This window comes from Prunus avium, chromosome 2 (genome assembly GCF_965620075.1).
Source record: "Prunus avium chromosome 2, drPruAviu1.hap1.1, whole genome shotgun sequence".
NCBI classification, from domain to species: Eukaryota; Viridiplantae; Streptophyta; class Magnoliopsida; order Rosales; family Rosaceae; genus Prunus; species Prunus avium.
The window spans coordinates 32,608,592-32,629,126 of record NC_142285.1 but is presented as its reverse complement, the minus strand read 5'-3'; the positions used below and the strand labels follow the sequence as shown (position 1 = coordinate 32,629,126).

General features: G+C 37.9%; 5 protein-coding genes across 7 annotated transcripts; all 5 read right to left on the bottom strand.

Annotated features, from left to right (window-relative positions):
* Positions 1-121: 121 nt before the first annotated feature.
* On the bottom strand, positions 122-1,883 carry LOC110773742 (vestitone reductase-like). The gene is made up of 4 exons (XM_021978266.2): positions 1,625-1,883; positions 855-1,382; positions 576-771; positions 122-469 (listed from the first exon to the last, which is right to left on the bottom strand). Exons 1-4 carry the CDS (start codon positions 1,746-1,748, stop codon positions 328-330), a joined length of 990 nt encoding a protein of 329 aa, XP_021833958.2. The 5' UTR covers positions 1,749-1,883; the 3' UTR covers positions 122-327.
* Positions 1,884-2,418: 535 nt separating this feature from the next.
* LOC110746756 (vestitone reductase-like) lies at positions 2,419-5,210 on the bottom strand. Its single transcript, XM_021946996.2, has 4 exons — positions 4,847-5,210; positions 4,081-4,608; positions 3,802-3,997; positions 2,419-3,695 (listed from the first exon to the last, which is right to left on the bottom strand). The coding sequence occupies exons 1-4, from the start codon at positions 4,965-4,967 to the stop codon at positions 3,554-3,556; spliced, it is 987 nt and encodes a 328-aa protein (XP_021802688.2). The 5' UTR covers positions 4,968-5,210; the 3' UTR covers positions 2,419-3,553.
* A 6,468-nt stretch (positions 5,211-11,678) lies between these two features.
* On the bottom strand, positions 11,679-13,394 carry LOC110773743 (vestitone reductase-like). Its single transcript, XM_021978267.2, has 4 exons — positions 13,140-13,394; positions 12,412-12,939; positions 12,133-12,328; positions 11,679-12,026 (listed from the first exon to the last, which is right to left on the bottom strand). The coding sequence occupies exons 1-4, from the start codon at positions 13,261-13,263 to the stop codon at positions 11,885-11,887; spliced, it is 990 nt and encodes a 329-aa protein (XP_021833959.2). The 5' UTR covers positions 13,264-13,394; the 3' UTR covers positions 11,679-11,884.
* Positions 13,395-14,172: 778 nt separating this feature from the next.
* LOC110773753 (vestitone reductase-like) lies at positions 14,173-16,501 on the bottom strand. 2 transcript variants are annotated; one of them, XM_088248073.1, is made up of 4 exons: positions 16,202-16,501; positions 15,052-15,579; positions 14,723-14,828; positions 14,173-14,391 (listed from the first exon to the last, which is right to left on the bottom strand). In XM_088248073.1, the coding sequence occupies exons 1-4, from the start codon at positions 16,326-16,328 to the stop codon at positions 14,250-14,252; spliced, it is 903 nt and encodes a 300-aa protein (XP_088104199.1). In that variant the 5' UTR covers positions 16,329-16,501; the 3' UTR covers positions 14,173-14,249. The 2 variants fall into 2 exon arrangements, with proteins under 2 accessions (XP_088104199.1, XP_021833968.1); XM_021978276.2 differs by having other exon boundaries at positions 14,633-14,828; positions 16,202-16,499.
* Positions 16,502-17,163: 662 nt separating this feature from the next.
* On the bottom strand, positions 17,164-18,989 carry LOC110773741 (vestitone reductase-like). Of its 2 annotated transcripts, none has more exons than XM_088249286.1 (4): positions 18,846-18,989; positions 18,090-18,611; positions 17,636-17,831; positions 17,164-17,527 (listed from the first exon to the last, which is right to left on the bottom strand). In XM_088249286.1, the coding sequence occupies exons 1-4, from the start codon at positions 18,958-18,960 to the stop codon at positions 17,386-17,388; spliced, it is 975 nt and encodes a 324-aa protein (XP_088105412.1). In that variant the 5' UTR covers positions 18,961-18,989; the 3' UTR covers positions 17,164-17,385. The 2 variants fall into 2 exon arrangements, with proteins under 2 accessions (XP_088105412.1, XP_088105413.1); XM_088249287.1 differs by having other exon boundaries at positions 18,862-18,989.
* Positions 18,990-20,535: the final 1,546 nt, after the last annotated feature.

The following is a 20,535-nucleotide window of genomic DNA, read 5'->3' as shown; positions in this document are numbered from 1 at the left end:
TCACATGGAGAAGTGCTGTTAAATTTAAAGGTCATTAAAGAAAGACAAAGCTCTTACCTCTCTAAGATCTGATACCTTTACCTTACCTATGAATATGTGGTTGCATAGTTTTGTTTGGCCATTTGGAAAAAGTCAAGAATTTTATTCATACTAGAGATCCCAATTTTTTTTGTTTTTTTTCTACAGGAATCAATATAGCACACAATGCGCATTTATTGGTATCAAACTTGCAAGTTCCTTTTCCCATCCAACAAAGGGGATTGGTTTTCTGTTATGGTATCAAACTTCCATAGAATCATGCATAAGACTCATAGTTCCAGGAAGGAACTACAGATAATGCTTTTCTCTGCAGCATTGAATTGCATCACTGAACATCTCATCAACCCCATACTTGAATTTGAAACCAGAATCCAATAGCTTCTTTGATGACAGACTAGACAATTTCGGGCCTTCAACTCTACTTAAATCACTGCACAGAAAGATAGAACCAAGAAAACAAAGGAATTTTAATTTAATTTTTTAGACTGAAACGGAAAAGAGACTCGAGTAATAAGAAGAAGAATAGTTTAACTCACTCTGCTGAGGGTATTTGAGCTTCTGGGTATTTTGCAGAGATTAATTCAGCTATTTGTACAATTGTTATGACATCTGCAGAACAATTGTATCTCCCTTTTGCCTCATGATGTTCAAAAAGGAAAATGTGTGCTCTGGCAACATCATCCACATGCACCACAGATGTATTGATAATAAAGCTAAGTTGATCAAAGTCACCTGCATTAAAACATGAGTCAGAGAAGATGCTTTACAATATGTTTGGACTTTGGATTCAAACACATTCTTCAAGCTATACATACCAAAGGCCATAGACAAAGTGTGTTGAACAGAGCTGGGGAGCTTTGGACAAATGAAGGGGCCGACAACAAAAGAAGGAATTACTGTCACAACATCCAATCCATATTTCTCTGAAAATTCAAGAACTGCCCTTTCAGTTAATGTCTTTGAAATCATGTATGAGCCTCCATATGGCTTGACAGCTTTAATGTAATCTGTGTCACTCCAAAAGCTCTCATCCAGTTGCTCTACATCATCCTTCCCGCCCAACTGGACAGCAGATGCACTCGAGGTGTATACAACTCGTTTCACAGTTTTCGAATTTAAGCATGCCTTTAGAATGCCAAGGGCTCCATCAATTGATCTTTTGGTCACCACTTCTTCAGGTTCCTTATTTTGGAAGTCAACTGGAGTAGCAACATGGAACAATCCGATGCATCCTTCAATGGCTGCATTGAAACTTTCTGGGTTGCTGAGATCCGCATTGAAAATTTTTAGCCGTGCCGATGCTCCTGGTAGACTTGTGAGGAAGCTTAGATCTTTCTTGTTCTCTGGTTGTTAAGAGGAGAAAAAAAAAAAAAAAGTGCTATGACTTTACTTTTCATGTGCACACAAATTAAGTGGTTTGGATAAGAAGACAGAAAAACTTTTTGAGGCAGGAACAATAGAAACTTTGAAGACTGGGCTTTTCCCTTTATCTTATGAAAATGAAAATCCTACAAGATACCACACTTACAGAGAAATCTCCATTAAAATATTATGGCTTGGCAATCAAGTGAAGTAGTGGCTTTACCTGGGTCTGATCTTACAGTGGTGTTGACAGAGTAGCCATGATCAAGGAGCCTCATGACCAGCCAAGACCCTACAAACCCTGAACCACCTGTTACACATACTCTTCCTTTCTCTCCCTCCTCCATCTTTCTGTTTTCTTCAATCCACAAGTCTGGTTGATTTGCTCATTACAATCTCAAGAGCAGTCTTATCTTTGGTGAGGGCTCTTTGTCAGCTTGTATTGTGTAGTAACTTTCTGAGTGGGCATGCAGTGACTTTCATGAGATGCTTTGTTTTCATTTGTGGCTGCCCACTATCAACAGAGACGTGCTTAAGACTTTTTCTTTTGTTTGTTGGGCTTGAAGTTGAAATGCATTACAATTTACCCCCAAGTCAAAACAAACAATGATTTACACTTGAAATTATGATAAAGGAAAAAGAATGGGGAAGAAAAGGTGTCGCTGACACCTAGAACCGTCATTACTTCTTGTGAGGTGAAAAAGGGATGAGGTGTTTTTTTTTTTTTTTTTTTTTTTGGGGGTTTGAGTTAATGGGATCAGTCTGTGCTGCATCTTACTGATCTCATGTTCTCTCCACCCTGATATGTGTGTGCAGTCTTCTCAGTTTCCTTCTACAAACGTAACAAATACTGTTGCTTGGATTTTACGTGTCAAATGAAACGTTAACTTCGCTTAAATTTCACTTTTACGGACAAGCAAAGGCTGTCAGTACGACGTCGTTTTGTTTGCATTCGTTTGTGTTTTTTCTCCAGCAAAAAGAAAAAAGAAAAAATATATATCATGCCTAAAACAAATCTTGGCAACGGGTTCTAGCTCTATGGAAAATTGATTCAACACAAGCAAATAGGATTTCAAGCGAAAACCCTAAAGAACAGTAATCTGGATTCCCCCAGGAAATTAGAGAGAAATTCTCTTTGAATTATTTGATAAAAGTCGAAATGAGTTCAACCAAGCATGACGGTTGACTAAATACAACATTCTCACCTATTGAACTGCCCTGGGGAGTTATTGAAAACTTAACAGAAAAGAAACAGAAAGTTTGTAAATCGAATACAATCTTTAAATGCACTTTTGGAAAGCCAAACGATCTCAGAAGCCCAAAATCCACCACAGGTCACAAAAAAGTAGTGAGTTGGACTCATGCCGTTGTTCCCTTTTCAAGAAGGTATTATGCAACCCAATCGGAGCTCGAATGCCAAATCTGTAAATTCCCAATGCGTCATTTTTCCCTTCTTTGCTCCAATTCTTCTTCAATCCATTCAACCATTCGTTCTACATCAGTCCCCTCCACCTCCGAAGAACTCGACCCCGAGTTATGTTCAGGATAAAAGGTTTTCATCTTCATGAAACTCATACAAATCAGAAACATTAAAACTATTGGAAATTCCCATGGAATCTGGTAATTCAATAACATATGCATTGTCATTTATTCTTTTCAGCACCTTGTAAGGACCATATTTCTTAGGCTTCAGCTTGCTATATGTACCAACATGGAACCTCTCCTTCCTTAGAAACACCATCACAGAATCGCCTTCTTGAAACACCTTAATTCGCCTATGCTTGTCTGCAGCGGCTTTGTACTTAGCATTAGTTTGCTCGAGTTTTTGCTTCACTTCATCACGAACATCCACCACTTCTTCAGTCAAATTTCCTGCTGCAACACTAATTTTCTGGCCTATAGGCAACTTCACCAAATCTACAACATGATTAGGCACAACAGTATAAACAATGAAAAACGGTGACTTCCCGGTTGCACTATGAACTACACTGTTATATGCAAACTCCACCCGTGGCAGTGCATAATCCCATTGTTTCGGCTTCTCTCCACAAATGTGGTTGCATAGTTTTTGTTGGCCATTTGGAAAAAAGTCAAGCATTTTATTCATACTAGAGATCCCAATTTTTTTTGTTTTTTTTTCTACAGGAAGGAACTACAGATAATGCTTTTCTCTGCAGCATTGAATTGCATCACTGAACATCTCATCAACCCCATACTTGAATTTGAAACCAGAATCCAATAGCTTCTTAGATGACAGACCGGGTAATTTCGGACCTTCAACTCTACTTAAATCACTACACAGAAAGATAGAACCAAGAAAACAAAGGAATTTTGATTTAATTTTTTAGACTGAAACGGAAAAGAGACTAAAGTAATATGAAGAAGAATAGTTTAACTCACTCTGCTGAGGGTATTCGAGCTTCCGGGTATTTTGCAGAGATTAATTCAGCTATTTGTACAATTGTTATGACATCTGCAGAACAATTGTATCTCCCTTTTGCCTCATGATGTTCAAAAAGGAAAATGTGTGCTCTGGCAACATCATCCACATGCACCACAGATGCATTGATGATAAAGCTAAGTTGATCAAAGTCACCTGCATTAAAACATGATTCAGAGAAGATGCTTTACAATATGTTTGGACTTTGGATTCAAACACATTCTTCAAGCTATACAAACCAAAGGCCATAGACAAAGAGGTTTGAACAGGGCCGGGGAGCTTTGGACAAATAAAGGGGCCAACAACAAAAGAAGGAATTACTGTCACAACATCCAATCCATGTTTCTCTGAAAATTCAAGAACTGCCCTTTCAGTTAATGTCTCTGAAATCATGTATGAGCCTCCATATGGCTTGACAGCTTTGATGTAATCTATGTCACTCCAAAAGCTCTCATCCAGTTCCTCTACATCATCCCTGCTGCCGAACATGACAGCAGATGCGCTCGAGGTGTATACAACTCGTTTCACAGTTTTCGAATTTAAGCATGCCTTTAGAATGCCAAGGGCTCCATCAATTGATCTTTTGGTCACCACTTCTTCAGGTTCCTTATCTTGGAAGTCAACTGGAGTAGCAACATGGAACAATCCGATGCATCCTTCAATGGCTGCATTGAAACTTTCTGGGTTTCTGAGATCCGCATTGAAAATTTTTAGCCGTGCCGATGCTCCTGGTAGACTTGTGAGGAAGCTTACATCTTTCTTGTTCTCTGGTTGTTAAGAGAAGAGAAAAAAAAGGTGCTATGACTTTACTTTTCATGTGCACACAAATTAAGTGGTTTGGATAAGAAGACAGAAAAACTTTTTGGGGCAGGAACAATAGAAACTTTGAAGACTGGGCTTTTCCCTTGACCTTATGAAAATGAAAATCCTACGAGATGCCACACTTACAGAGAAATCTCCATTAAAATATTATGGCTTGGCAATCAAATGAAGTAGTGGCTTTACCTGGGTCTGATCTGACAGTGGTGTTGACAGAGTAGCCATGATCAAGGAGCCTCATGACCAGCCAAGACCCTATAAACCCTGAACCACCCGTTACACATACTCTTCCTTTCTCTCCCTCCATCTCTCTGTTTTCTTCAATCCACAAGTCTGGTTGATTTGCTCATTACAATCTCAAGATATAAACAGTACACTCTTATCTTTGGTGAGGGCTCTTTGTCAGCCTGTATTGTGCAGTAACTTTCTGAGTGGGCATGCAGTGACTTTCATGAGATGCTTTGTTTTTAATTGTTGCTGCTATCTTGGGTAACTATCAACAGAGACGCTTGAAGCTGAAATGCATTACAATTTACCCCCAAGTCAAAACAAACAATGATTTACACTTGAAATTATGATAAAGGAAAAAGAAGGGGGAAGAAAAGTTGTCGCTGACACCTAGAACCGTCATTACTCCTTGTGAGGTGATAAAGGGATAAGGTTTTTTTTTTTTTTTTTTTTTGGGGGTTTGAGTTAATGGGATCAGTCTGTGTTGCATCTCGCTGATCTCATGTTCTAGGCAGGTCCTCTCCACCCTGAAATGTGCGTGCAGTCTTCTCAGTTTCCTTCTACAAACGTAACAAATACTGTTGCTTGGACGTGTCAAATGAAACGTTAACTTCGCTTAAATTTCACTTTTACGAACGAGCAACGGCTGTCAGTACGACGTCGTTTTGTTTGCATTCGTTTGTCTTTTTTCTCCAGCAAAAAGAAAAAAGAAAAAATATATATTATGCCTAAAACAAATCTTGGCAACGGATTCTAGCTCAATGGAAAATTGACGCAGCACAAGCAAATAGGATTTCAAGCGAAAACTCTAAAGAATAGTAATTTGGATTCCACCAAGAAATTAGAGAGAAATTCTCTTTGAATTATTTGATAAATGTTGAGATGAGTTTAACCAAGCATGATGGCTGACTAAATACAACGTTCTCACCCATTGAACTGCCCTGGGGAGTTATTGAAAACTTAACAGACAAGAAATGGAAAGTTTGAAAAATTGAATACAATCTTTAAATGCACTTTTGGAAGGCCAAACGACCTCAGAAGCCCAAAATCCACCATAAGTCACAAGAACACAGTGAGTTGGACTCGTGACGTTGTTCCCTTTTCGAGAAGGTATTATGCGACCAAATCGGAGCTCGGATGCCAAATCTGTAAATTCCCACTGCGTCATTTTCCCCTTCTTTGCTCCAATTTTTCTTCAATCCATTCAACCATTTGTTCTACATCAGTCCCCTCCACCTCCGAAGAACTCGACCCCGAGTTATGTTCAAGATAAAGGGTTTCATCTTCATTAAACTCATACAAATCAGCAACATTAAAAGTATTGGAAATTCCCATGGAATCTGGTAATTCAATAACATAGGCATTGTCATTGATTCTTTTCAGCACCTTGTAAGGACCATATTTCTTAGGCTTCAGCTTGCTATATGTACCAACAGGGAACCTCTCCTTCCTCAGAAACACCATCACAGAATCGCCTTCTTGAAACACCTTAATTCGCCTATGCTTGTCTGCAGCGGCTTTGTACTTAGCATTAGTTTGCTCGAGTTTTTGCTTCACTTCATCATGAACAGCCACCACTTCTTCAGTCAAATTTCCTGCTGCAACACTAATTTTCTAGCCTCTAGGCAACTTCACCAAATCTACAACATGATTAGGCACAACAGTACAAACAATGGAAAACGGTGACTTTCCGGTTGCACTACGAGCTGCACTGTTATATGCAAACTTCACATGTGGCAGTGCATAATCCCACTGTTTCGGCTTCTCTCCGCAAATGCTTAGCACCATATTTCCCAATGTTGGGTTTGTAACCTCAGTCTAGCCGTCAGTTTGAGGATGGGCAGTGCTACTACGGTTCAAAGTAGTCCCAAACATTCTCCACAAAGTGATCCAAAAAAGGCTCAAAATTTTTGTATCACGATCAGAAGTTATAGATGCAGGTACTCCATGCAAGCGAACAACCTCCCTAAAAAACAGCTTGACTATATTGGATGCATCACTAGTCCTCTTGCAGGGTATGAAATGCGCCACTTTTTAGAACCGATCTACCACCACAAAAACTGAATCCACACCTCTCTGAGTTTGAGGCAAACCAAGGATAAAATCCATAGCAACTGGTAAAGGCATGTATAATCCAATGTTTTGTACCTGTCCCTTCGAAACCTGACAAATATAACATTTGGCACAATTGTTCCAACATCACGCTTCAACTGTGGCCAATAAAATCTCTCTTCCAATCCTGCTATTGTTTTATCACGGCCTAAGTGGCCACTCAACCCTCCTCTGTGCAAATCCCAAATGAGCTTCTCCCTTAAGAAGGAAACAAGAATGCGTAACTGGTTGCCCTTGAACAAATACCCTTCATTAAGAAAGAAATTTGCCATTGGCTCATGATTAGCACATTTAGCCCATATTTCCTTGAAATCATCATCATCTTCATATAAATCCCTCAAACACTCGAACCCCAAAATTTCTTGAGTAAGAGTAACTAATAAATAAGCCCTTCTACTCAGCTCGTTAGCCACAGGATTTGAGGTGCTAGAAGTGTGCTTGATAACGAATGAAAATTTCTGCAAAAAAGACACCCATTTGGCATGCATTTTATCAATATGTTTCTAGCTGTTAATATACTTCAAAGCTTGATGATCTATAAACAAAAAAAATTCCTTATGAATAAGATAGTGCTCCCATTGTTTCAAAGCCTGAACAACTACATAAAATTCTTGGTCATAAGTACTTCACTTTTGACGTGCTTCGCTCAACTTTTTAGAAAAGAAAGCAATTGGTCTCTTATCTTTGGAGAGCACGACTCCCACTCCCACGCCACTGGCATCACATTCAACTTCGAACACCTTCTCAAAATTTGGAAGAGCTAGAATCGGAGTGGTGCAAAGTTTTTCTTTTACAAGAGCAAAACTTTTTTCTTGCTCTTCTCCCCAATTGAACCTGCCTTTCTTCAAACTTTCAGTAATAGGTGTGACAATGGAACTGAAATGCCGCACAAACCTCCTGTAAAAAGTGGCCAACCCATGGAAACTTCGAACTTCATAGACTGTTTTTGGAGTTGGCCAGTCAAGAATTGTTTTGATCTTCTCGTCATCCACCTGGATACCATTCTCACCAACCACAAAACCCAAAAACAGTAGCTTATTTGTGCAAAAAGTACATTTTTTCAGATTCACATATAGCTTATTTTCTTTCAAAACTCCTAAGACTTGTCTCAAATGCACGAAATGCTCTTCTTTTGTGGTGCTATAAATTAAAATATCATCAAAATAGACCACGAAAAAAGAGCCAATAAATGGTCAAAGAACCTGATTCATAAGTCTCATGAAGGTGCGAGGCGCATTTGACAATCCGAACGGCATCACCAGCCATTCGTATAATCCTTCCTTACTCTTAAATGATGTTTTCCACTCGTCACCTGGCCTGATGCGAATCTGGTGGTATCCGCTGCGCAAATCTATTTTGGAAAACACCTTAGAGCTTTCGAGCACATCCAACATATCTTCCAATCGCGGGATGGGAAATCTTTATTTTATTGTAATCTTGTTGATTGCTCGATTATCAACACACATACGCCAAGACTGATCTTTCTTTGGAACAATAAGGACTGGAACCGCACAGGGACTCAAGCTTTCCCTGATAAAACCCTTTTGTAACAACTCTTCAATCTGCTCTCTTAGGATGTCGTTCTCCTTAGGGATCATGCGATAATGTGGCAGATTTGGTAGACTAGCCCCAGGTACCAAATCAATGTGGTGTTGTATATCTTTCATTGGCAACTTGTCAGAAATTAGTTCCTGAAATTTTGACAAAATCTATTGCACTTCAGGAGGAATTACATTTTCTTCTTTGGTGGCCTTCAACAGCCCCTTCAACACCATGGGACAAAAATAATATGCTTCTTTTATTGCCTTATTTAACTCTTGCTCGCTGCTTATCAGAGTTAGAAAACTAGAACTCTTAGTTTTTGGCTCAACTGATTTTTTTGAGGGCACTGTAGTAGCCATCACATTCTTGTGGTTGTTCTAGGAAAACAAGATCACATTATCTCGACCCTTAAAGATTGCATCCACATCAAATTGCCAAGGTTGCCCCAACAAGATATGACATGCATCCATATCAATAACATCACATACGACATCATCTCTGTAATGCTTCCCAATGGAGAGTGGCACACGACAAGTCTTTGCAACACGAACGGAATGTCCTTTTTTAACCCAACCTAGTGAATAAGGGCTGATATGTTGTAAGATCCCACATCGACCAACGGAGAAGGGGTGATGTGCCTTATATGTACATGCCCACCTCCATCTAGCAAAAGGCCTTTTGGAAGCTCACTGGCTTCGGAATCATGGGAACTCCGAAGTTAAGCGAGTTGGGGCTAGAGCAATCCTAGGATAGGTGACCCACTGGGAAGTTGCTTGTGAGTTCCTAGAAACAAAACCGTGAGGGCAAAGAGAGTGGCCCAAAGCAGACAATATCGTGCTACAGTGGAGCGATCCTGGATGTGATAATTTGGTATCAGAGCCATTATGTCTTGTGGTGCGAGTGTGCCGACGAGGACGTCGAGCCCCTAAAGGGGGTGGATTGTAAGATCCCACATCGACCAATGGAGAGGGGATGATGTGCCTTATATGTACATGCCCACCTCCATCTAGCATGAGGCCTTTTGGGAGCTCACTGGCTTCGGAGTCATGAGAACTCCGAAGTTAAGCGAGTTGGGGCTAGAGCAATCCTAGGATGAGTGACCCACTAGGAAGTTGCTCGTGAATTCCCATAAACAAACCTTGAGGGCAGAGAGGGGGGGCTCAAAGCAGACAATATCGTGCTACGGCGGAGCGATCCTAGATGTGACATATGTGGCTCTATTGGTAGCTGCAAACGCTCCAACAATTTTTTTGACACAAAATTCTCGATACTGTCGTTGCCCTTCCTCTTTTGGTGCCAAAAGAACTCGCTGTAAAAACAAAGTAAGCCTTTCCATTCCCTCCTCAATTGCAAACTCAGCCCCTGCATAATCATCGTCTACAACTTCGTCATTTTCTTCATCATCACCAACATCTTCTATAAAATTAGCTTGCCTCCGCTCGGGACAAATGTTGGAACGATGCGCTGGTTTTTGGCATCGGTAACAAATATCCGTCATAGGCTTAGCATACGGGTTCTCCTTCTAGGATTGGTTTCGAGTCTACACTTTATTGGAACTCCGACTGCTACCTTCATTGCCGCTTTTACTTTGGAAGTTCGACGATTTTGATGATCCTCCAAAGTTTTGCTGCTGCGTTTTTCCCTTGTCACTGGGAAAAGTAGCAACACTTTCTGCAACTGATCCCACCATACAGCCGCTATGACTTTTAGACGGAAAGCGACCATCTTCACCATTTTGTTATCTGGAACCTCCATAATTTCAAAGAACCTCTACACTTCTACCAACCCATCCAAGAAATCTTCAATTTTCAGGTTTCCTTAAAAATTAGGGATTTCGGCTTTAATCCAATAATCACCAAAATTGTTGTGATTACAATGATGTGGATTGTTACCGGTGGTGGTTCCTCAAGTTCTTCTTCAGACTTCGACTCGCTCTCTGGAACACGTTGTCTCCTATTATTCCTTCCACCATTGCCTCCTTGGTTGTTGTCTCGTTGATTGTTATCTCTATCTTCTCTTCTATTGTTGCCACCAATAGCTTGTAACAACAACTCACGCATCTCCACAAGTTGATTGGTTAAATTGTCGATTCATACGTTTTGAGCGTCCAAATCCACTCGAGTAATTGGAACAGCAATTTCATGATCACCCATGATAAGCCAATAATACCGAGACGAGAGAGACCCGCTCTGATACCACTTGACGCAGCACAAGCAAATAGGATTTCAAGGGAAAACCCTAAAGAACAGTAATCTGGATTCCACCAGGAAATTAGAGAGAATTCTCTTTAAATTATTTGATAAAAGTTGAGATGAGTTCAACCAAGCATAACGGCTGACTAAATACAACGTTCTCACCCATTGGACTGCCCTGAGGAGTTATTGAAAACTTACCAAAAAAGAAACGAAAAATTTGTCAATTGAATACAATCTTTAAATGCACTTTTGGAAGGCCAAATGACCTAAGAAGCCCAAAATCCACCATAGGTCATAGTAAAATAGTGAGTTGGGCTCGTGACGTCGTTCCCTTTTCGAGAAGGTATTATGCAACCCAATCGGAGTTCGGACGCCAAATATGGAAATTCCCACTGCGTCCCTTTTCCCTTCTTCGCCCCAATTCTTCTTCAATCCATTCAGCTATTTGTTCTACATCAAAAATGATTTGTACTTGCAGATAAATGGTCTCAGGTTTGAACCTCATGGCACCTTGATGGTGTGTGTGTGAGCAATTCCCCTCCCCCTTTTAGTACTATCACTTGTATTTTTTTATATATATAAAAAAAAAGTAAAATCCTAGTTTCTATAACATCTCGCTTTGAAAAAGAAAAATACTTCGCTCATTCCCTGGTAGGAGTTAAGCTTGTTCTTTGAAGACTTTATTGATGGACAAGATTGGAAGAATATTTTCATTGTTCCATTCCATTACATTTTTGCTATTTGCATTTCATGGTGTGCATATATACACCCATCCAATGTTCCAAGCTGAACTTGAAATCTCACCATAGTCTCTCTCACATGGAGAAGTGCTGTTAATTAAATTTAAAGGTCATTAAAGATAGACAAAGCTCTTACCTCTGTAAAAAAAGTCAAGCATAGTTTTTTCTACGAATATGCGGTTGCATAGTTTTTGTTGGCCATTTGGAAAAAAGTCAAGCATTTTATTCATACTAGAGATCCCAATTTTTTTGTTTTTTTCTACCGGAATCAATATAGCACACAATGCGCATTTATTGGTATCAAACTTGCAAAGTTCCTTTTCCCATCCAACAAAGGGGATTGGTTTTCTGTTATGGTATCAAACTTCCATAGAATCATGCATAAGACTCATAGTTCCAGGAAGGAACTACAGATAATGCTTTTCTCTGCAGCATTGAATTGCATCACTGAACATCTCATCAACCCCATACTTGAATTTGAAACCAGAATCCAATAGCTTCTTTGATGACAGACCGGGTAATTTCGGACCTTCAACTCTACTTAAATCACTGCACAGAAAGATAGAACCAAGGAAACAAAGGAATTTTGATTTCATTTTTTAGACTGAAACGGAAAAGAGACTCAAGTAACATGAAGAAGAATAGTTTAACTCACTCTGCTGAGGGTATTCGAGCTTCTGGGTATTTTGCAGAGATTAATTCAGCTATTTGTACAATTGTTATGACATCTGCAGAACAATTGTATCTCCCTTTTGCCTCATGATGTTCAAAAAGGAAAATGTGTGCTCTGGCCACATCATCCACATGCACCACAGATGCATTGATGATAAAGCTAAGTTGATCAAAGTCACCTGCATTAAAACATGATTCAGAGAAGATGCTTTACAATATGTTTGGACTTTGGATTCAAACACATTCTTCAAGCTATACATACCAAAGGCCATAGACAAAGTGTGTTGAACAGAGCTGGGGAGCTTAGGACAAATGAAGGGGCCAACAACAAAAGAAGGAATTACTGTCACAACATCCAATCCATATTTCTCTGAAAATTCAAGAACTGCCCTTTCAGTTAATGTCTTTGAAATCATGTATGAGCCTCCATATGGCTTGACAGCTTTAATGTAATCTATGTCACTCCAAAAGCTCTCATCCAGTTGCTCTACATCATCCTTCCTGCCCAACTGGACAGCAGATACACTCGAGGTGTATACAACTCGTTTCACTGTTTTTGAATTTAAGCATGCCTTTAGAATGCCAAGGGCTCCATCAATTGATCTTTTGGTCACCACTTCTTCAGGTTCCTTATCTTGGAAGTCAACTGGAGTAGCAACATGGAACAATCCGATGCATCCTTCAATGGCTGCATTGAAACTTTCTGGGTTGCTGAGATCCGCATTGAAAATTTTTAGCCTTGCCGATGCTCCTGGTAGACTTGTGAGGAAGCTTAGATCTTTCTTGTTCTCTGGTTGTTAAGAGAAGAAAAAAAACAGATGCTATGCCTTTACTTTTCATGTGCACACAAATTAAGTGGTTTGGATAAGAAGACAGAAACACTTTTTCCCTTGACCTTATGAAAATGAAAATCCTACAAGATACCACACTTACAGAGAAATCTCCATTAAAATATTATGGCTTGGCAATCAAGTGAAGTAGTGGCTTTACCTGGGTCTGATCTGACAGTGGTGTTGACAGAGTAGCCATGATCAAGGAGCCTCATGACCAGCCAAGACCCTAAAAACCCTGAACCACCTGTTACACATACTCTTCCTTTCTCTCCCTCCTCCATCTCTCTGTTTTCTTCAATCCACAAGTCTGGTTGATTTGCTCATTACAATCTCAAGATATAAACAAGGCAGTCTTATCTTTGGTGAGGGCTCTTTGTCAGCTTGTATTGTGTAGTAACTTTCTGAGTGGGCATGCAGTGAATTTCATGAGATGCTTTGTTTTCATTTGTTGCTGCCATCTTGGGTAACTATCAACAGAGACGTGCTTAAGACTTTTTCTTTTGTTTGTTGGGCTTGAAGTTGAAATGCATTACAATTTACACCCAGGTCAAAACAAACAATGATTTACACTTGAAATTATGATAAAGGAAAAAGAAGGGGGAAGAAAAGGTGTCGCTGACACCTAGAACCGTCATTACTTCTTGTGAGGTGATAAAGGGATGAGGTGTTTTTTTTTTTTTTTTGGGGGGTTTGAGTTAATGGGATCAGTCTGTGTTGCATCTTGCTGATCTCATGTTCTAAGCAGGTCCTCTCACTCCCAATTCCTCATGTTCTAATCTTATGACTAAGAATTATTGGGCCAATTTGCACAAATGATCCATGCGATGTGGATCATACATCAAATTACTTATGTCATGGAAAAACTTCCACTAATACTCTTGTGGTTAAGCCCGTTATTAATCTTGGTTTTAAACTAAAATTTTTGTCAAATTGTGCTAATGTGCTCATCACGTGCAAGGATCATTTTACCTCTGCATGTTATGTGCACATAGGTGCAATTAGACGGAAATTTCGATTTGGACTATGATTGGTAATAGGTTTAACCACAAAGGCTTTTTTTTTATATGATTCACACCACATAGCTAATTGTGCAATTTTTCTTTTTCTTTTGGTGGCATAATTCGTGCAATTTAGCCTTTTTTTTATTTTTTTTATTTTAATATTCTTACAAAAAATCACGGGCCAAAATATTAGAAAAAGTAAAATTGGTTATTCACACTTGGCATGGTAAGGATTACAATGATTATTTGCTTGAACCAAGCCTGAGTTATAAGAAACCCTTCTCTTTACAGCATTGCACCGCACCATCAAACATTTCACCGAGGCCGTATTCGAACTTGAACCCAGTGCTCAACAGTTTCCTTGAAGAGACCTTTGATCGTTTGTAACTTTTAATCTCCTTTAAGTTGCTGAAAAAGTATAGATTAAAAAGAAGAAAACAATAAGAAAAAGATTGAATATGCCTCAGTATATTTGACATCATCAACGACAATAAATTCGTTGATAACGTCAATTGTTTACACGCACATAAATAATTAAGCCACACGTCAATTAATACAACCACCAACACATACACATATGTAGAGTGAAACTCACATAAACTGATACTAGCATTCTAATAAGAATATAAAGGAGAAACCATAATCTTACTCTGACATTCGTATTTGAAAGTCGGGGTATCTTGCAGGAAGAAAATCATATAATTCATGAATTGTTGTTTGAACTGAGGAACAAATGTACCTCCCTTTTGCACTAGAATGTTCCAGAAGATGGATATGTGCACTTGTCACATCATCTATGTGTACCATATATGTGCTAGTAAGATATTTACATTTGTCCTCATCACCTACATACGTCAAAAAATACAACCAATTAAACAATTAAGGATTTCATAATAGAAAGTATATACTAATATACATGTTAATAAATAAATTTAAAATGGGCGTCTCTAGCATCTTGACCAATTAAATACTGCTCATTATTTGGTGAATAAAATTTGGTGAAACGTGACACGACAAATAATTCAATGTACACAGATGCAGGACTATACAGTATTAAGAAAAATTTACCAAATATGGGAGCCAGTCCCATGTACACAGAAGCAGGAATATTTGGACAAATGAAGGGTCCAAATACAATGGGAAGAACAACAGTGACAAGATCCAAGCCATGCTTTTCTGCAAACTCCAAAGCTGCCCTCTCCACAACTGTCTTAGAAACCAAGTATGAAGAGCTCACAAGGTTGCTGCTTTTGCAAATATCAAGCTCACTCCATGTACTTTCATCAGTTTCACTAAGGCCTTTGCTGTTGAACAATATTGTGGCTAAACTTGAAGTGTAAACGACGCGTTTCACTGTCTTGGAGTTTATGCATGCCTTTAAAATGCCTAGGGTTCCTTCCAGAGCTCTGTTGGTCACTGTTTCTTCTGGCTCTTTGCCGTCCACATCAATGGGGTGAGCAACGTGGAAGACTCCTGTGCAGCCTTGAATGGCCTCGTTGAAAGTCTCTGGTTGATTGAGATCTGCATGGAAAATTTGGAGTCTGTCTGGGGCTCCCGGTAAGTTTGTCAAGTAGCTGATATCTCTCTTGCTTTCAGCTGCCATATATAAATATGATCAGCTCATCAAATTATATGTCAAAAAGGCCATAAGTGAAAAATTAGAACACCCAAGAAAATCTGAAAATGGACACGTGTCTACCTTCTTTCACGTTCACATGGCTACCTTCTTTAACACTGTGAGAGAATTAGAACACCTAACTCAAAATCAATCGACAATATGTGAACAGACCCTTGGAATTATATATATATTCAGCAACGCTCAAACGCTAACCAGTTAGTAAGTTAATATAGTGCTAACTACTTATTTTAGTCTACTCTACAGTGTAAATTTTATAATCCGACCGTACAATTTTTAGTTCCTCATTCAAAGGTCAACCCTGCAAATTGATTAGCGCCATACTAACTTACTGACTATTGGTGCTTGAGTGCTACTCTATATATACGCTCAATATCTTGTTTGTGCGCTCATCAAACAATTACAAGAACAACATGTAACAAAGAAATTATAAGGAAACAGAAACTTCTGCAGATTAATCTATAATAGAAAACTAAACTGACGTATGATCAAACAAAAATTTCATACAATCTCCAACTGTTTGGTATGGTTTTCATCATCATTGATCAACACAACTATTGTAGGTCATTTGATCTGAATTACCTGAAGGGTTGGATCGAACGGTGGCTCGAACAGAGTAGCCATGCTGAAGAAGCCTCATAATCAGCCATGAAGCTACATATCCAGTTCCACCAGTTACACAAACTGTTCCTCCTCCAACCTCTTCCATTGAGATCTCTCTCTCTCTCTCTCTCTCTCTCTCTCTCTCTCTCTCTCTGAGCTTGATTTGGCTAATTAAGGTTCATTGAGAGAGCTTAAATATAAATTATAAGTATGATATATATAAATGATAATTAATTAACTTGCGATAATTAAGGGTCAATAGTTTGTGAGTTTGTCATTACAGCTAGTGCCTGCACATTCTTTACGTTTCTTTCGGAGGCAATGAAGTTTGACATATATATGACAATGCCATTACCTAATATAACTAAATTCTTTATTATATTTGCAAAATCAACCACGATATAAACGATATTAAATTAATATTTCATCTTTTGGCATCTCTGCTTTTATTAATGCAACTATTAATTTATAAATATAACCTGTATATACACTGATATTACACATCATCGAAGGTTCGATATTTACTTATTATTAATTTAGTTTAGTTTAATAATGTCCAGCCGATCACAAGCTTCAATTACGTTTACTCATTATTAAAATTATGATTCATGTCAACGAATTATCATAATTTATTTATTTTAAATATAGATGAGGTAATTGAATTTGAAAATATAATTATGTGGAAAAAAAAATGATATGACCAACTAGTACTCGTTTCTTTTTCAATCCATCCTTTTCCTTGATTTGTAGAGTATCACAATGAGTTGCTTGTATAAACTTCATACTCTCTATAGCAATTTTTTAAAATACTCAAAACTATAATAGGCTCTTCAATTAATGTGTTAAGGAAAGAATCTTTCAACTAATGTGTCACAGAAAGGATATTACGTATATCGGTTGCACACGTTTTTCTTTAATGGTATAATGACAATTTTCTCACTCCACAAGCTTGCCATAAATTTATTTATCCAATCATGTAGACCATATTACATGTGCATTTTTAGGTACAAGTACATCAATCTTGAAACTTTTGAAGATGTCCCGAAACTTTACATAATGGTCAATTTGTTCACCACACATTGATATTTTAAACCTTTATTAGATTTTCAAAGGGAGATGATCTTAACCCTAATCAAAGGGTCATGCTAATTAGCGAATTCGATTTAAAGAAAACCCTTTTCTCTGCAAGATTGAATTGCATCACCAAACATGTCATCGAGTCCATGCTTAAACTTGAATCCAGAACTCAGGAGCTTTTGTGATGAGAAGCCACACGATTTGTGACCTTCAATGCCCTTCAAGAAACTGTGTAGGTCAAGGGGGAAGAGGTCAAAAACAGATAGTTTTGTTTTTATAATCTGAGATTAAAATGACAGAAGAGTTAAGGAGTTGTATTAGAATGGAATTACTCACTCAGTTGTGGGTATGGGAAAATCAGGGTATTTTGCAGACAGAAATTGGGACAGTTCATCTATGGGTAGCTGATTTGATGAACAAATGTACCTCCCTTTTGCATCAGAATTATTAAAAAGAAAGATATGGGCACTAACCAAATCATCTACATGTACGAAACTTGGCCTGATAAGATATCTATAGTGATCTTGATTTCCTGCACACAAGAAATATGTAGATTTGGTTTAGGTCTCAAATTTTTTTGAAATTGGGAAATGCAATGATCCTGTTTTTTTTCCTAGCCCAAATCAACATCACATTTTGATTTTTTGGGAAAAAAAAAAAGGGGGTGTGTGTCATTTTGCATAATTTTTCAAGCGTGGTTAGATGGCCTAATGAGTTTTTGGAAATTGATTTCAGAAAACTAGCTTGAATAAAAAAAATAAAAATAAAAGGAATTGCACTCAATACAAACCTAAAATCATGGACAGGGACAAGTAAACTGAGCTAGGGAAGTTTTTGCAGATAAATCCACCAACAACTAATGGAGGGATCAAAGTGACAACTTCCAATCCACTTTTTTCTGCAAATTCCAGGATAGCTTGCTCTGTTTTGGTCTTGGCAGAAACATATGAAGTCCCAAATATTTTAAGAGACCTATGAAATTCAATATCACTCCATGAGCTCTCATCCACCAAGTCTTGGCTGCTGCCACTGTAAGCCACAGTTGATGCACTAGAAGTGTACACAACCCTCTTCACAGTCTTGGAATTTAGGCAGGCTTTCAATATGCCTAGGGCTCCTTGGACAGCTTTTTTGGTCACTGCTTCTTCATCAAGTTCTTTGTTAGGCATAGGGTGAGCAACATGGAAGACCCCTATGCATCCTTCAATTGCTTCATTGAAGCTGTCTGGTTGGCTGAGATCTGCATTGAAGATTTGGAGATTCTCTGATACTCTTGGCAGGCTTGTGAGGAAGCTGAGGTCTCTCTTGCATTCTATGCCCAATATCAAACATCAAATGCATGTTAATGTACATTGGATGAATTCGAACCATGACCTATCGTAATCCTAATTAACTCATTTTCTCACTCTCTATTACAACCTAAATGAACGAAACAACTCATATCTAAGGTTTATTTAAAACCTCGGTTATTTCTAACAAGTAAGAAATTCGTGTATTGTGCGTCACATATTTCAATAACTAAAATTTGGAATGAGTAATATTTTACCTGGGTCAGGTCTAACCGTAGTTCGAACAGTGTAACCATGTTGCAGAAGCCTCATAACAAGCCATGAGGCAACAAATCCAGTTCCACCTGTTACACAAACTGGACCCTTCTCCATTTTTCTCTCCTGCAAACACAATGACACAAAGTGTGCCTTACTTGAGGGTGAGGCAGCTCTTAAATATTCATCTGGGGCCAAGATAAAAACAATGCAGTGTAACATATCATATTCGCTTATGAAAATGACACAAAATTTTTATATGAATTATTCTTTGCACAAAGTTGTCTAGTATAGAAGACAAAGGCACAGTAGTGGACAGAAGATTACACAGCATCTGTGACCTCAACAAAGCCGATTCAAAACTTGGGGGATCTAACTCACTGTTGGGGCGGCCAATGGGTTCGGTTCTTTGCTTGGACTTGTTGGATCATATATGGGCTTTTAATGGGCCATGGGCTTTGATGCATATCTGTGAGATAAAAAATAATTACTATGATTTATTTACTATTTATGAATAAATAAACCACACCATTGTGGAAAAAAAAACATGGGAAATGATAGATGCCTTTGTTTTGTGCCTTTTCTATCTCTCTATTCTACAATGTGGTTCTTTTCGGCAATCCTTTAAAGATGATCTCTGTAAAATTTAACCAAATTAGAAGTCTTTTAGTCAACTAACTGTTATCAAATAAATATGAATTCAATTGAGCATGGATTGTTAATGAAATGGCTAAATATTTTTTTTTTATTTGGATGCTTTTTTAATACATTAAAAATCCTTATAGGATGACCTCGAAAATGAACGATTTCGATCAATTAAACAATATTGAAGGGGAAATGAGAAGAGAGAAGGTAGAAAGGGAAAGTAATATTAATATGAGAGATGCATGACATTCTTACCCCCAAAAAAGGTTCAACTTGGTCCAAGTCTCCAAGATACAGAGTAGCTGATCTGATCCAGTCTTTCCTTGTAAGATGGCTGAATGCTGAATCAGGTCATCCTGCCATGATTGATTATGATTCATGTCAACGAATTATCATAATTTTTTTTTTTAAAATATAGAGGAGGTAATTGAATTTGAAAATATAATTATGTGGAAAAAAAATATATGATATGACCAACTAGTACTCGTTTCTTTTTCAATCCATCCTTTTCCTTGATTTGTAGAGTATCACAATGACTTGCTTGTATGAACTTCATACTCTCTATAGCAACTTTTTAAAAAATACAGTAAAATTGAGCTTAGACCCAAAAAATTCATTTGTAATCACCTACAACCCTTTATTTTATTTTTCTATTTAAAATACCCAATTTTTCTATTTCAAATAAAACCCGATGACTATGATCCAAGTAAGCAAGTTACCTAATCTAGTTTAAAATTTGATTTATTATATTTTTCGGATTCCAAAACTACCCATATTTACAAGTTAACGTGTTATGTGGGGTGTAACTAATGGCACGTTGAATTTGAAAAGACCTTCAAATGGTTGTAATGGATGTAGGAATTAATTTAGAAACTTATTTGAAATTAAATATTAAATTCAACATTAAAGTATTAGTAACATTTTTGTTTGTTTTTTACCCCCAAAAAAAAAAGTTTTGGTTTATTTAATAATTTTTTGTTGTTGTTTTCCTTTTATGAATTATACTACTAGTAATCTATTTTATTATAGTTTTATGAATAATAGTGT